Here is a 16,429-nt window from a genome sequence, read left to right on the forward strand (position 1 = left end):
ACGGAGAGAGAGAGACTCCCCTGTGCTGGATAACCCTCTGTCATGTCTAGCCTAACAAACACATACCAGTGAGGTATGGTACCACATTACTGCATCATTTCCTATTGTATTCGCATTGAGACATTATACACGGGCAGAGTACTGGGGAGCTGACATCAAAGCCTGAAGTCAGATGAGTGATGGCTGGCGTGATGGAATGTGATGCAGCACTATATTGTAAACAGATTTGTAGTGTTTCTTATGTGAGGCGTCTCTCAGGTATAGAGGAATGCAAATGAATAAGAGCTCATCTGGGCATTGAATGTGAGACCTCTCAGCGATGTGTCACTTTGGAATTCAGAGTGGAGTAATGTTTCTCTTGTTTTTCTCCTTCTCCCTCTTCTCTCCCTCTCTCTCTTCTCTCTCTTCTCTTCCTCTCTCCCTCTCTCTCTCTCTCTCTCTCTCTCTCTCCACAGTGTAAGACGCTGGAGCTGAAGCTCGAGGAGGAGCGGGTCTTCACCGAGTACGAGCAGGTGCCCAAAAAGAGGGCCGATGGCACCCTCACCACGGCAACGCTGCCCGACAACGCAGAGCGCAACCGCTTCCGCGACGTCGTCCCATACGAGGAGAACCGGGTCGAGCTTGTGCCGAACAAGGAGAACAACACGGGATACATCAACGCCTCACACATCAAGGTGGGCCTCATGGGGACACCTTTTGTGGATCAGGGCCCACTTGAGAAATTGTTTGCGGCCCACCCATCTGACCACCTAACACAGTAGCTGTGCTATAGGTGTCCAGATGGAGAGACTGGGCAGTGGTGTAATAGCCCCTCAGTTACACCCCAAGGTGTAGCCAGAAGCAAGATAATTTGGTTTGGGCTAGTTCGGTCCTGGAATTTTGATGTCATGTGATCGTTAAAGGTAAATAAATATCCTCCACAACAATGTGGGTTTGTTGTAGATGTAGAGAACCAACACAATGTAATGAGCTCCCTGGTGTGTTTTATTTTTATTTATTTTTAAGTTGTGGCCATTTTTAAGAAGGGAAGGTCATAAGGAAAGGATGAAAGGCAGCCATTGAAGGCTGTTTGTGCCTTTAAGCTCACAGAGCTGGTGGAATTCCCTAGGAATGCAGTCCAAACTCCAAACCCTCTTAAGTCAACCTGAGCTGATCCCTCCACAACTCTGTTCATTCTCAGCTTTTAACTATTAAGCACTGTGTTTGTTTGTAGTTGTGTGTGTGTGTGTGTGTGTGTGTGTGTGTGTGTGTGTGTGTGTGTGTGCGCGTGTGCATGTGTACACGTGCGTATGCATGTGCACTTATTCATGTTTAGTGTGCACAGTACCGCATGTGTGTGTGCAGCGTGCACTTGCACAGAGGCAATGCTGAATCATGACCTACCACCATGTTAATGACACTAACCATGGTGTTATTTTGGGCATTAAATGTGAACATGTTGTGTGTGTGTGTGTGTGTGTGTGTGTGTGTGTGTGAGGGCGGGGGATCAAAATGTTTTTCAAAATATTTCTTATCTTTTCTCAATTCTTATACATTCTTCTATGTCACATCTCAACACTTTGTGAGCTTCTACATTGCCTAGAGGTATAAAATAGGGCTTACGTGGTTAACTCTCTTACTTAGCCCCCCCCCCACACACACACACACACACACACACACACACACACACACACACACACACACACACACACACACTCCTCCCGTCATCTGAGGTGACTGCTGCAGGACAACAGAGCTTGTTTATTTCCTATCCACCTCCTAATACAGTGTTTACAGTCACGAGGTGACCCGCAAAATCAGCTGAAACATGCTCGTTACATAATGGCATTCCACCGTCTCATTACGGGCCAAGTGAGTTGCACACACACACACACACACACACACACACACACACACACGGGGCAGCTAGTTATTTCGTACTGCGTGTGCTGCTCTATGGCAGTGGTCCTCAGAGTGGCGACACCCAGGGGTCCTTGAGGGAGTTCCAGGGGGTCCCCAGCTAAACGATATAGTACAAATGGAACGAAAACGGACCCGTTGGTTCCATTTGTACACTCTTAGAGTTAAATTAACATTGATTTTTTACTGTTTTTACAATTTAAATTGGAGTCCCAGAGATAGAAATGCAACGGGGGTCCATAGCCTAAAACATAAAATTAAAAATGGCTGAGAAAAATCTCCTTATGGGGGTCCCTGTCATATCTTTTCAAATGAGGGTCTGCATGCTATTATGTGTCACTTTGTGGATCCTTGACATGGAAAACGTCTGAGAACCACTGCTCTATGTTGTGGAACCACTGCTCTATGTTGTGGGCCTGAGAACCACTGCTCTATGTTGTGGAACCACTGCTCTATGTTGTGGAACCACTGCTCTATGTTGTGGAACCACTGCTCTATGTTGTGGGCCTGAGAACCACTGCTCTATGTTGTGGAACCACTGCTCTATGTTGTGGGCCTGAGAACCACTGCTCTATGTTGTGGAACCACTGCTCTATGTTGTGGAACCACTGCTCTATGTTGTGGAACCACTGCTCTATGTTGTGGAACCACTGCTCTGTGCTCTATGTCGTGGAACCACTGCTCTATGTCGTGGAACCACTGCTCTATGTTGTGGAACCACTGCTCTGTGCTCTATGTTGTGGAACCACTGCTCTATGTCGTGGAACCACTTCTCTATGTTGTGGAACCACTGCTCTATGTCGTGGAACCACTGCTCTATGTTGTGGAACCACTGCTCTATGTTGTGGAACCACTGCTCTATGTCGTGGGCCTGTGATTGCAATTGAAGGACAGCTGTAGAGTGGAGAGAAAGGGTTGTCATGATGAGGGAGGATAGTTGCTGCTATGAATGGAAAACGCATATTAATACTGCCCTCTAATGGTTGATATATGTATTGTCGTTTTTGTCTGAATGAGTGGTACAGAAATTTATATTTTCTTTGATCATTCGAACGTGTGGGGTGTTTGGCTTTATGTTTTATAAATGTTGTTTTAATATTGTTTTTTTTTTAATGTTTATCTGTTCTAGTTTTGTTCTCCGGTGAGCGACTACAGTGTGCATGTAGGCAGTTCAAGTCTTGTTTGAACTGCAGTCTCTGCCATTTGAACTCTGCCATAATTGATTCTAAAGCACTTCGTAACATTTTGTGTGTGTGTGTGTGTGTGTGTGTGTGTGTGTGTGTGTGTGTGTGTGCGTGTGTGTTCCCAGGTGTCAATCAGTGGTGAGGAGTGGCACTACATCGCCACCCAGGGCCCGCTGGCCAACACTTGCGCAGACTTCTGGCAGATGGTGTGGGAACAGGGGGTCAACGTTATCGCCATGGTTACTGCCGAGGAGGTGACTCCCCCCAGCCCCCCCCCCACACACACACACACACACACACACACACATAATAGGAATATCGGAGAAAGAACTCGCCAGTTTATCAAGTCGCCACGGCGACAATTCTTCATCAATGTCTTCATCGTTATGCTAACATACTGTCTTCATCAGTGCAGTATGTCAAACTCACAGATGTTATAGTTCATTTCCAAAGTGATCAAATTATTTTGTGCAATTAAATGGTCAGCTAGATGATGATAAAAAGGTGAGTATGTGAATACCAATGATAAATAGGCCTACCATTTCAGGAATTGTTTACTAATGAATTACATTGTTTCGGTACTTTGGTGTTTAAACTTTTAGCATTCCTACTTTCTCTAGTGTTAACTCTAAACAACTATCCTCTCTATCTCTCAATTCAATGCAATTTAAATGAAGGTGAAGTAAAACAAAAATGCACTACATCGCGGCGACTTGGTAAACTGGCTAGTTCTCCGATATCAATAATAGGGTGACAGATTGTGTGTGTGTGTGTGTGTGTGTGTGTGTGTGTGTGTGTGTGTGTGTGTGTGTGTGTGTGTGTGTGTGTGTGTGTGTGTGTGTGTGTGTGTGTGTGTGTGTGTGTGTGTGTGTGTGTGTGTGTGTGTGTGTGTGTGCGCGCGCGAGAGTGTGTATGTGTGTTTCAGTGTCTATCAATTAAAATGTCTTTGTGTATACATACTGTATGTGGCTGTAGGAAACATTTCAGTAACATGACTCCGCCAGATGGGGGTGGTATTGAGTTCACAATATACAGCCTCCATCTGGGATCGCTCAGGGACCTGTCAAGTAGTTTGAACAAGGGAGCGGCTTTCTTCAGCGATTGGCCTACAGAGATCCCAGATGGAAATACGTTGTGAAACAACAAATGTGATTGTGAAGCAATCACCATCTTCCATCTGACGAGTCAGGTGTAATAACCAGACAGTGGCCTTGTGGTTAGAGCCCTGAAACTGGTAGGTCGGGGTTCGATCCCCGGCCGGGTCATACCAAAGACTGTAAAAATGGGACCCCCACTTGGCACTAAGCATCAATGGGTTGGATTGGGGGGTCAAATCAACTAATCAAATGATTCCCAAGCGCGGCACTGCTGCAGCTCACCGCTCCTTGGTTGCGGCTCACCGCTCCAAGAGATTGGTCAAATGCAGAGAACAAATTTCACTGCGGCAACATGTGTGACAAATCGTACGACTTTGACTTTGTTAAAATTTCAGTCCATATCTAACTTCATGTTTGTTCACTCCTCCATCCATCCATCCATTCATCCATATCCATTAATCATGCAGGAGGGTGGCAGGTCAAAGAGCCACCGCTACTGGCCGAAGTTGGGCTCCAAGCACAACTCGGCCACTCATGGCAAGTTCAAGGTCACCTCCAAGTTCCGCACCGACTCTGGCTGCTACGCGACCACGGGGCTGAAGGTCAAGCACCTCCTGTCCGGTCAGGAGAGGACCGTCTGGCACCTGCAGTACACCGACTGGCCCGAGCATGGCTGCCCCGAATACGTCCAGGGATTCCTCTGTGAGTAGGGTTGGTTGACCCCTGGCGTTCTCCTCTTGAGAGACCACCTCCATTAGACCATGTGGTACATTTGTTAGTCTGTTTGTCGCTGCTTTAGTTAAGCGGTTCTCAAACTGGGGTCCGGAGACCCCCAGGGGTACTTGAGGTGGTTCCAGGGGGTCCCCAGAAATTGTTTATACAGTTTAAAGTTTGCGCGTCTTACTTGTGATATACAACTAATGCAGAAAACAATTGTGTTTGAAAGTTGGCAGTAAGAAAAGCATGCTCTGCAACCGCTGCCAAAAACAGATGTTGAGTAACAATAGTGCCTCTATTAACTATTCGATCCTAGCATATTACATTAAGAAGGTACTGTCCTCTGAAGTGCCTGTAGGGACATTTTTATGGGGAGAAAGGGGATTTAACCCTTAAAAGATTTAAGATTTCAGATTTCAACCACACATGGGGACATAAGGAAATTATCTTTAAAGGGCAACATTGCAATCATCACATTCTATTCACTTGGCATGATGAGTAGAACAGTTTTTTTTTACGTGTTCTTTCCATGAAGGCATATAGTCACTTGGGGTAATTGACTCGCTCACTCACATGCTACAATATACTCCACCGATTCTGATGTGTCAAATCAGAGCACCCCTTTAAACAGTATCAGGTACGGTCACCCCTAAACCATCTCGCCCCTCGATTTTTGCGCCGACCGCTCGGTGCCGCGGTTCTTGTATTCTCTATTTTGTTTTACTGAAAATAAGGTTAGAAATAAGTTTAGTGTTAGGCATAGTTTTACTGGGGTTAAGTTTAGGTATAAGGTTAGGTTTAGGCATAGTTTTACTGAGGTTAAGGTTAGGAATAGGGTTAGGTTTAACCGTTTAAGCATAATTTACTTACGTAGGTTACTTTAGGAATGCCAGGCCGTGGAGTTCCCCCGGCTGTACGCCCCGTGCGAGTTGGTAAAGGGGCGAGTCGTTTTGGTATTCCTTTAAACACATTCAGCCAATAGCCACCATTCAGGACTATAGCGTTCTCATCTACTGTTTCCCTGCTCCTCCTCCTCTCCTCTCCTCAGCCTACCTAGAAGAGATCCAGTCGGTGAGAAGGCACACCAACTCCATGCTGGACACCTCCAAGAGCCTCAACCCTCCTGTGGTGGTCCACTGTAGTGCCGGGGTGGGCCGCACCGGAGTGGTGATCCTCACCGAGCTCATGATCAGCTGCCTGGAGCACAATGAGGTCCGTGATGACCACCTCAGATAATCTTTTTTCTTTTCCTCTGTTTTCCCTCTTTCGTTCTTCTGTTCTGTTCTCTTCTTCCTATCTCTTTTTTTTTTTTTTTTTTTTTCACTTTTTTGTTTATTCAAGATCCAGGGTATACAGTAAATCAAAAGACATATTCCTGTCTCTTTATCTTTATTGTATATATATCGTTGCTGTCGGGAGGAAACCTCGTAACTCCATTTTTACGTTTTTGATTTTTCTGCATAAATCTGTGTTTTGTAAATAACACTGTACAAAACCTCTTAACTCCCTTGGACCCTCAAACTGTCTGCTAAAGCAACTAACTCCACCACCTCGTCCCCCTTTTCATTTCCTGAAAAATGTTTTTTTCCCCCCCCGACAGCAGAGACATATATATTTTTTATTATGCTTGTATTATTATGTTGGCACAATTTTGCGGAACATTACAACATTGCACAGGCTTCTTGTACTTGTATAAGTGACAAATAAAACCTTGTTGATTCTTTGTCCTCATCAGGGGGTGGAGGTTCCCACCATGTTGTCGGGGCTGAGGCAGCAGAGGATGCTTATGGTGCAGACCATATCCCAGTACAAGTTTGTCTATCAGGTCCTCATCCAGTTCCTCAAGAACTCCCGCCTCATCTGAACTGAAGGGGGTCCTCCCTGTCCCGTCAGTTTCCCTTGGATTTGAACTCCTTTAAAACAAAACAAAAATCACATTTCCTTATGCGTCCATTGTTGAAAGGCATTTGTAGCAAATATTGAATACAAATTCGATGGAAAAGAAAAATATGTTTAGTGTAAGCCTGTACAGAAATTAACATGTATTTATCCAGAGTAGTGTACACCTATGATCACATTTATTTTGATGTTAGCAATAGCATTAGCCTGTCAAGCCAGAGCATTCCTGACCAATGAGGAAACCGAATGATTGTTGAAACGGTACAAAATGTGCTAATGGCTAGCAAATGTATTCTTTTCCCTAAATGTTCTTTTCCCCATTTGAGATATTTGGATATCTTTTTGTTCACTATCACTTCAAAATGAAGACAACCATATCAGCTGAACAACAATGTTAGGATGAACCACTGCTTCATAGAACATTTCTCAAGAAAGATCAACTTTGGAATCAACATTTCACTATTGAAAGCCTTTATTAAAATGCCAATATGCTGCAGTGAACACTAGATGACAGCAGTGTTATTAAATAATTTCTATTTCACTATGAAAGTTTTCCAAACAAAAAGTATTTAATACCTTTCTTAAAAAGAGAATCCTTGATATTTAACTGATTAATACAGCAAATATTTGCAGCAACATTTAAATATAGAGTTTTGCTTTGAAAGGAAAAACACCGTTTTTGTTTGTTATTTATTTGAGTCCTTAACATTGTAATGGAGTGCATCTTTGCTTTTATTGCCAGAGAAAATGAGCTTTGAGTATATGTCTTGATTGCCCAATCAAGTATATTTTAAGAAAAATAGAATTGAACATGTTCTAGATTCTTAATACATTCCTTTTGCCCAGTGCAGTAAATAGACAACTCTTGTATTCATACAGGATCTCTGACCCTCCATGACGGTGAGGGTTGACACAGGCATCACTGTAATTGTGCCTTACCGATCAATGAAACGTAGCATTAAGCCTCCCTGCTGATAAGCCTTAATGTGGGATTAGTAATAATAAAGTTATGACTCATTTGTTTTTTAAATGTGTTTACATAAACTAAACTAATTTCCAAAGGGCAAATCCCATAATTGGCATTCTAACGGTGGGATTTTGGCAATGAAAGATTTTAAGTTGACATGTAGTATTACTTGCCTTACTGTCCAATGGCTGTATTTGGAAGCATACTCAGATTTTGGGGCATTTCTTTGGACCAATGACATGTCATTTTCATTAATCCTCTGATCCAAACAAACTAGTTCAAGTAGTATTATCATGCACCTAAATCTATCTACAAAATGCCTGCATTCTGTAGATTTGTTTAATCTATCTTTTTTTTCTTCTTCTTTTTGTATTTCTCTGAATTGTAATGCAAAGCCAGCCATGTCCAAAGTAACGTACATGTACATAATGGGCAATTGGGCATGCCAGAAAAAGTTTTGTACGAATGTTCTTTTTTTGTTGACTTGGTACCCGTAAAATACCGCAAGATAATAAACTATGCATGCTTTTTTATATTCTTGTGTGTATATATATATATATATATATATATATATATATATATATATATATATATTCTCAGATAAGTATAAGCTTTACCCTCTCTCGACATACTGTATTAAGTGTTCTATTGCACTTCTGTTCTGTTTGTGACAGTATTTTCTCACATTGCATTCCACTGGTATTTGTTTTGCCCCTCCCAATTTTTGGCATAAATCATGAATACCTTTCAAAGTATGTTGTGTACAGATGTTTTGTATATGCTTTTTCAGTGCAAGCCTTTTTTTCTCTCCCCCAGACATGTATGAAGCTATCGTACTTGCTCATTATGCAATAAAGCCTATTTTCTCTACAGGCGGCTAAGATTATTATTATTATTATTGATCGAAGGTCGCAGATTACTATGAAAATTTGCAAAACTTGTCGTTCAGTTGGTCACGCCTCCATATATGGTTGCCAGTCCATTACGCCTTGTGATGTCACACTTCCAATCCCTGTTATCCCCATATCTGGAGATCACTGATGTCATCAATATTAAGCTCATATATGGGAATGGTGTGAGTCACGCCTTGTGACATCACACCTCGTGGCACGCTCCATATATGGAGACATGCTATATGCCAGGCTACTAGATTAATAGTTTAACTCCTGCTTGTCAACTGTGCCGTTACTGCCGTATTAAGAAGCTCTGTTGTTTCAGCGTGACCTAGGTCGCTTCTCGCCTTCATATTATTTGGCATAGGCTACCATTGATAATGAATGGCCAGTTTTGAGTAAACTTGTGCAAATGCACACATTTAATGCCATTGACAATGAATGGCCAGCTTTGAGTGTTTGTGCAAACACACTCATTGAATGCCATTGACAATGAATGGACAGTTGTTAGTGTGTGAAAATACATGATGAATGCCATTGACAATGAATGGCCAGTTTTCAGTATTTGTGCAAACACACATTGAATGCCATTGACAATGAATGGCTAGTTGAGTGTTACATTGTGTAAACTGTGAACACAAAACACTGAAGACAAAAGTGAGGACGTGGCAATTTGTGATTGGCCGGAGGAATCAGAATGCGATGATGCATGATGATAAGAGCGCCCCTCACTTCACATGGGTGTGATTTTTTTTTGTTTACACACAAACATTGTATATTTGTTTTAATGTGAAAATGAGTGAATCCTTTCAGTTTACTTTTATTCTGAAGAGATCGGCCACTGGAAGTCTTATTGCTGCTCCCTTCTTATTGGCCGCTGACAGAACATAACAAGGCTACATTCATGATTGCATCCGGCGTCGCAGCTACAATCAAATCAGCTCTTTGAATCAAAGATCAAACAAGTAAAGGGATCCGATTCCATTGTTGTATAAATGATGTGTGACATCCAGACATTGAGGCAGTTCGTCAGTGAGCGGATGTGTGCCGTGGCTGAGGACATTTTAAATGAGTTCGTTAAAACAGTACTACAGTATCAGAGACAGATAGCGCAGCAGAGGAAACAGCTGGAGCTGCTGTTGTTGAATCCTCCTGACGTCAAACCTCAGCCATCAGGTTTGTGTCACTGTCACATCTGTACATCGTCTAAAGCTCAAACCACACACCAGTTTCAAAGTCCTTGAGTTTTGTGGCAAGGCGTTGCATTGGTGTGGTTGACCTTATAGGTAAAACGGGCAAGAGAGAATATACGAAGTATATAATTGATCACAGACATTCTATGGCTAGGAATTATGGACAAAATCTTATCCAACGGCCACAAAATATTCTTTAGTTTTGTGTCTGAGAGGCTAAATGACATGAAATGGTGGTCTGTGGCTCAAATGACAAACAAATAATGGGCCTTGATACGAAAAGGGTTGAAAACCTAAACCACTGGATAATACAAATGGTGCTAAAAGTTTAACACAAAAATCCCTATTGAGAGTATCTGTGCTGTATCTGTGCCTTGTATCTGTGCCTTGGCAGTCCATACATCCAAACAGAAAAGTCCTATCTCATTGACAGCTCATACATCCAAACAGAAAAGTCCTTGATTGACAGCCCGTATCCAAACAGAAAAGTCCTATCTCATTGACAGCTCATACATCCAAACAGAAAAGTCCTTGATTGACAGCCCATACATCCAAACAGAAAAGTTGTATCTGATTGACAGTGCATACATCCAAACAAAAAAGAAAAGTCCTATCTGATTGCGTTAAACGACCCTCTATTGTTTCCATTGTTTCCTCTATATATTCAATATAGATATAAGATATCATCAACACTACATTAGCAACAGTGGCGTAAATATCGACGGTGCAACCGCTGCGCTTGTAACCCACTAAACCCAGGTAAAAAGTAATCTGTCACTCTGCAAGTTTAACCAAAGTCATTTCTGATAGCATGGAGGCTGCAGCACTGCACTCCTACAGACATAACTATTTTTTAAATCATCCTATCCTTGTTGATTTAGGTCAATGATATAACATCATGCAACGGCTAGGTACTTGAGTCATTAACTTTAGTCTGCCAGTCAACTGTCTTTCGTGTTTTGGTACAATGATGCCCACCGCTGACATCAGTCTTTTCCTCCTCCTAGACTTCCGTCGTCTCCCTGAGGAGAAGGAGGAGGAGGACGAGGAGGAGGCTCCACGTCCTTCAGAGCGCTGGGAGGACGAGAGGAGGAGCTCCAGTCTGTACCAGGAGAAGGAGGAGGACCCAGAATGTCATTGGAGACAAACAATTGCAACATCAGGACATATACAACCACTCCATAACCAAAAAGGCAACTCAGATTTACAATGACTAAATGACTTAAACAACGACTTACATTTCCATTTAAAAGTATTCTTTACATTTATCTTTATCTCCTCCACAGAAGGAGGACAGGAGGAGGAGACAGAGCCTCCTCTAGCCAGCTCCTCCACAGAAGGACGCATCACGAAAACCAGCGGTGGAAAAAGTACTCAAATTCTTTACTTATGTAAAAGTATCAATACTGCAATGTAGAACTATACTTTGTTACAAGTAAAAGTACACCATTTAAAATGTACTTGAGTAAAAGTAGTTTGTAGATCGTATATAGTGTTGAAGTGGTTATTGTATGTTTTGTAATAATATTCAATCTACAAATTAACTTGTAACTAAAGGTTTCCAATAAAATGTAGTGGACTAAAAGTACAATATTTGGATCCGAGATGTACTTTAGTGGAGTAGAAGTAAAATTATTGGAAATCAGAAAAACTTTGCACTTTGCAAATACCTCAAAATGTCACCCCATTCTGGGCGGGAACCCCTTTTGGTGTTTAACTAAGCATTATGTTATACTTTAGTTATTGAAAAATAGCAGATCTACAAGCTCATGGCGCGCTACGAGCTTGTAGGTCTGCTATTTTTGAAAAATCGTAAAAATGCGGCACAAATCTTTGAATATATATTCTTTCTTTTTTTCCCTTCATTTCGACGTCAGGTCTGAATGGGTTAAGTACAGTACTTGAGTAAATGTACTTTGTTACTTTCCACCACTGATAAAAACAGAGTGTGAGGAGGAGATTGTGTTTGGTGCAGCATCTCAACCGGCCGGCCATTTTGAATCCACGTTGGACGAGCATCTCTTCTCGTCAGAATGCTCAGAGGTAGGCCTGCCTGTCGCAATCGGTACGTGAAATGATTTTGAGATGATCGCATTTAGCCTTTTCACTAAGTCCCTCCCCAACCCGTCCAATAGGCACGTTAGCAACGGTTACTATAGGAGGCGTGGGCAAGTTCCTTCTCCCCCATTGAGAATCGATGCATGTGATACAAATGACGGGGATTTCTCCATATAAATAATCGATCATTTCAGTTGCAAGAGCTTCAAAATGTCTTCTAAATCTAGTCAGCCAGGCCTGTAGTAGGCTATGCACTGGACAAATGTGCATGACGTTATTTCAATAAACTAGAAATACGAGGAAATGAGGGAGAAACAGTATCCAACTCAATCAACTTTAACGACCGTTCGGCGGGTGTTTTCATGTAATGCAAGGTAAGAGTATGGTGATTAGTATTATTGCCATCACCTGGGTGGGTGAGTCGTGTAATTTTTCCAACGTTAAGCTGTATATGTGCCATGCAAAATGTCATTATAGCTATCAGGTGACGAAAGCTTGCCCAGCATAGCAACGGTTGCTAAAACTATTTGGATTGGCATTGGACAACCACTTTCGGGTGGGGTTTAGCGAAGGGCTAATTATTTCGCATAATCGTCGTAATCGTTTTCCATGTCGGAAAAATGTCCACACGTTTTTTAACGTTTCCCCCCAAAAAATAGCTGAAATAGCAGATCAAGATCATATTTGTTCCAATGCCTATAAACGCATAATTAAATTGTTAATTATTTGTGTGACAATGAATCGTCTACTTGAATTTCGTCATGGTGACAGCCCTGCTCCGAGGCAGAGAGCGAAGAGGACGCAGATGAGGAAGCGGCTCAGTCACGGCATCGGAAAGCCGCGGAAACCAAGAGCGCCACGACGAGGCTGGGAGCACCTCGCCCTCTGCCTGTCCTCAGCGACGATGACAGCCAGACGACGGCAGGATCTCCCGTCGCCACAGTCGGACCGAAATCAACAGACGACGCGATGGAATCGAGGTGTTGTAAAGTGTGCAGACAGACGTTCCCTGACGCCACGTCTTTACGGAGACACGTCAGGTACAGTGGTGGTTAAAGTAGCTAAGTACGTTTACTTACGTACTGTAACTTAAGTACAAGTTTGAGGTATTTGTGTACTTTACTTGAGCAATTCCAACTTACAATACTTTTAACTTTACTCTTAACTACCGGTACTTCTCTGATCCAAATGTTGTACTTTTTACTCCACTACATTTATTTGAAAACTTTAGTTACTTACTAGTTACTTTGATTACTAATAAACAACATACATTATGCACTTCAGCCCTATATACATTTTAGGCAATTTTCTAAATATTTGAAAACTTCAAATGGGACATTGCATAGTGAGTACTTTCTACTTTTGGTACTTTAAGTACATTTTGATGCCAATACTTTTGTACTTTTACTCAAGTAAATTGTGAGTACTTTTTCCACCACCACTGCACGTCAGGTTGCACTACAACGACTGCGGCCTGTGCGGGAAACACCTGGAGCCCGGCACGGAGAACCTGAAAGTCCACCTTCAGGTCCACAGGTAATTTATGTAGATATAATTATTTTGTTTCGTTTTTTTCTCTTTTCCAAGAAAATGGGGAATCAGAGAAAGCTGGATGATGAAATTGTTAGAAGGAAATTGACTTTGTCAAATATATTTATTTTATTTATATTATATATCATTGTCCTCTAATGTTATTATGTTCTGTGTGGACCCTAGGAAGGTTAGCTGTGCGTAGCAACAGACGATTTCGGGATAGGGGATCCTAATAAAACTCTGAACTCTAACACAGGACGTGCACTGCGTGTGGGAAGGCCTTCCCCACCAACCACTCCCTGGACAAGCACTTGAGGACCCACACGGGAGAGAAACCCTACACCTGTACCATCTGTCAGCAGAGGTATTTATTAAAATAAAATAAAAGTTTATTTGTTTTTCAGAAATCCCAGTCATTTAACATACGTGTATCTCAATAGGGGAGAAGGAACTTGCCCACGTCTGTCTATTTTGTCTGTCTGTCCGTCTTTTTTTTTTGTTTTGTTTGCTTGTTGTATATTCTAACCTTGATAGTTGTATTATTAATGACCGATAAACTTGAACTTGAAGGTTCACCGAGAGTGGAACCCTGAAGATCCACATGCGCGGACACACGGGCGAGAGGCCGTTCGACTGCAAGTTCTGCGGCAAAGCCTTCAGCCGCCAGGCCAACCTCAACTCGCACGTCCGCTCGCACACCGGGGAGAAGCCCTTTGTGTGTGCGCTGTGCGACAAGCGCTTCTGTCGGAGCCAGTACCTGAAGATCCACCTGAGGAGGCACATGGGGGAGAAACCCTTCGTCTGTGCCGTCTGCACCAAGCACTTCGCCAACAGCGAGACTCTGAAGGGACACATGAGGAGTCACACGGGGGAGAAGCCCTTTGTGTGTTCGCTCTGTGGGAAGGGTTTCGGCCTGAGGGAGGGCCTGAAGGTGCACATGACAAGGGTTCATGCGGGAGAGAAGCCCTAGCTCAGGAACGAGACGTAGTCAAGTTGTGCACAGTTACCAACAAAACTGTCAAAATAAAACAAATGTTTCGACTTGTAATGTTCCTGTAAATAGAAGAGTTCATTTGACTGAGACATGAGGAGAAGCTCTCGTCATCCTGCTAAATACCTAACCGACACTGACTTCGCTGATGACATTGCTCTTATCAGTCAATCATTGGAATACGCTCAGGCTCTTCTTCAGCAGGCCTCCAATTGTGTTGGTCTTTATCTCAACGAGACGAAAACTGAATACTGAAATGACTTGCATAAGATCTGGTCATCCCAGCTTAGTAAGATGTTAAAAGTAAAAATATTTAAGACGACCGTTAAGCCGATTCTACTCTATGGCTCTGAGACATGGACACTTTCAAAGAAACAAGAGAATCGGTTGGATGGCACTTACACCCGCCTTCTAATGAGAGCGCAAAATCTGTCTTGGAAGAGCCACCCATCGACTAATCTTATCTAATATACGGCAACCTTCCCCGTGTTTCTTCACTGTTACGATCTAGAAGAGCGCAGTTTGCCGGCCACTGCTACAGAGCTGACAATGAGGTTATATCTTCCCTTCTTCTCTGGAGTCCTGCCTCAGGGCGGACCAGAGGTAGAAAGCTGTCGGACACATGCTTCAGTAGGCAGGAACTGGGGTGGCAATGAAGGACCGGTGCTTCAGTAGGCAGGAACTGGGGGTGGCAATGAAAGACCGGGAAGTCTGGCGTAGCATTGTGGAATCCATAATCTCAACCGCAGTCGAAAAATGATGATGATGATGAGACATGAAACAGTCCCTATTGATTCAAAGTACCGAGATGATGCTTCTGTGAGACAGCAATAAATATGTCTGATATGTCTGATTCTCATAATACTAAGAATATGTTTATTCTTAATACTGTAGTACTTTGTATCAAAGTAATATGTTTATTATGATAATACTTGAGTACTTTGATACAAAGTACTTCAGCATGTATTTATTCTGTCGTAATAATTTAGTACTTCCAAAGCACTACAATGTGCTTATTCTCATAATACAATGAATGTGTTTATTCTGATAATACTGTAGTACTTTGATACAAAGTATTCTGATATACGTTAGTACTTTCATACAAAGTAATACAGTATGTATTTATAGAGTGTCGCAGTCCCGCCCCCTTTCATGACGACGCCAGGCCCAGGAAATAATTCCCAATGCATTTTCCCCATAGAAATTTCAAAAAGTATTTATTTAAAGACCTTTTAAGTGTTGTACAAAGCCAATTCAAGTCGTGACAAATCATGACAACAAACACAATATTTTGGACCAAACTACAAAGAAGAAAAACAAAAAAAAATGTGTTCTTTATCATTATTTGTTTGGCCCAAAACATTGTGTTTATTGTCATGATTTGTCACGACAAGAGTTGGCTTTGTCCGCGGTGTAAACGTCTTTAAATAAATACTTTTTGAAAAGTCTATGAGGAAAATGAACGAGGAATTATTTTCCGGGTCTCTCGAGGGGGCGGGACTGCGATGCTCTATTCTGGTATACTTTAGTACTTTGATAGAAAGTACTAAAGTAATGTGTTTATTCTAATACATTAGTACTTTGATACAAAGTACTAGACTAGAGTAATGTGTTTATTGTTAATACCTTAGTACTACAGCATGTATTATTCTGATAATACTTTAGTACTTTGATACAAAGTACAACAGCATGTATTTATTTTGGTATGAAACCTCTCAATCACCATGTTTATTCATGATAAAAGTTCATCCAAGTTCTGCTTACTGCAGTCCTATAGCATTGTCATGACATCACCATTACAGACCTGTGTTAAAAGGCCACTTCACCCCTTTTACAACCAGATCTTATTTAAGACACTGAAGACAGTAAAGATAAGAAACTGTAAAGACACATTTGGTTCCATTTGTACGTTCTCAGAGTTAACCCTAGAACACTAAACACTGCAGAGTGCACCGACTCACGAGTCGCCTCGGAAACAAGGAAGTGAGTGTTGATCAA

General features: G+C 42.1%; 2 protein-coding genes across 4 annotated transcripts in view; both read left to right on the forward strand.

Annotated features, from left to right (window-relative positions):
- LOC308334459 (tyrosine-protein phosphatase non-receptor type 14-like) overlaps nucleotides 1-8,633 on the forward strand; it is a 51,541-nt gene extending 42,908 nt beyond the window's left edge. The window contains exons 16-20 of the mRNA XM_080791219.1: nucleotides 456-674; nucleotides 3,209-3,337; nucleotides 4,648-4,882; nucleotides 5,946-6,109; nucleotides 6,633-8,633. Coding sequence (XP_080647345.1) covers nucleotides 456-674; nucleotides 3,209-3,337; nucleotides 4,648-4,882; nucleotides 5,946-6,109; nucleotides 6,633-6,761 — 876 coding nt within the window. The 3' untranslated portion in view covers nucleotides 6,762-8,633. The remainder of the gene's footprint in view (nucleotides 1-455; nucleotides 675-3,208; nucleotides 3,338-4,647; nucleotides 4,883-5,945; nucleotides 6,110-6,632) is intronic.
- Nucleotides 8,634-9,583: 950 nt separating this feature from the next.
- Nucleotides 9,584-14,991, forward strand: LOC308333925 (uncharacterized protein). 3 transcript variants are annotated; one of them, XM_080790459.1, is made up of 7 exons: nucleotides 9,584-9,832; nucleotides 10,857-11,219; nucleotides 11,795-11,914; nucleotides 12,679-12,947; nucleotides 13,360-13,443; nucleotides 13,697-13,804; nucleotides 14,011-14,991. In XM_080790459.1, exons 4-7 carry the CDS (start codon nucleotides 12,877-12,879, stop codon nucleotides 14,408-14,410), a joined length of 663 nt encoding a protein of 220 aa, XP_080646585.1. In that variant the 5' UTR covers nucleotides 9,584-9,832; nucleotides 10,857-11,219; nucleotides 11,795-11,914; nucleotides 12,679-12,876; the 3' UTR covers nucleotides 14,411-14,991. The 3 variants fall into 3 exon arrangements, with proteins under 3 accessions (XP_080646585.1, XP_080646583.1, XP_080646584.1); XM_080790457.1 differs by having other exon boundaries at nucleotides 11,795-11,892; XM_080790458.1 differs by lacking the exons at nucleotides 9,584-9,832; nucleotides 10,857-11,219 and having other exon boundaries at nucleotides 11,293-11,892.
- The last annotated feature ends 1,438 nt before the right edge of the window (nucleotides 14,992-16,429 follow it).

The sequence above is a fragment of the Protomyctophum bolini genome (assembly GCF_963924005.1).
Source record: "Protomyctophum bolini genome assembly, chromosome: 19".
NCBI classification, from domain to species: domain Eukaryota; kingdom Metazoa; phylum Chordata; class Actinopteri; order Myctophiformes; family Myctophidae; genus Protomyctophum; species Protomyctophum bolini.

Coding starts and splice junctions, on each gene's coding strand:
- LOC308333925 (XM_080790459.1), top strand. CDS start 12,877: ATGGAATCGAGGTGTTGTAAAGTGTGCAGACAGACGTTCCCTGACGCC. Junction 13,444..13,696: donor GTCCACCTTCAGGTCCACAG/GTAATTTATGTA, acceptor ACTCTAACACAG/GACGTGCACTGCGTGTGGGA. Junction 13,805..14,010: donor TGTACCATCTGTCAGCAGAG/GTATTTATTAAA, acceptor TTGAACTTGAAG/GTTCACCGAGAGTGGAACCC.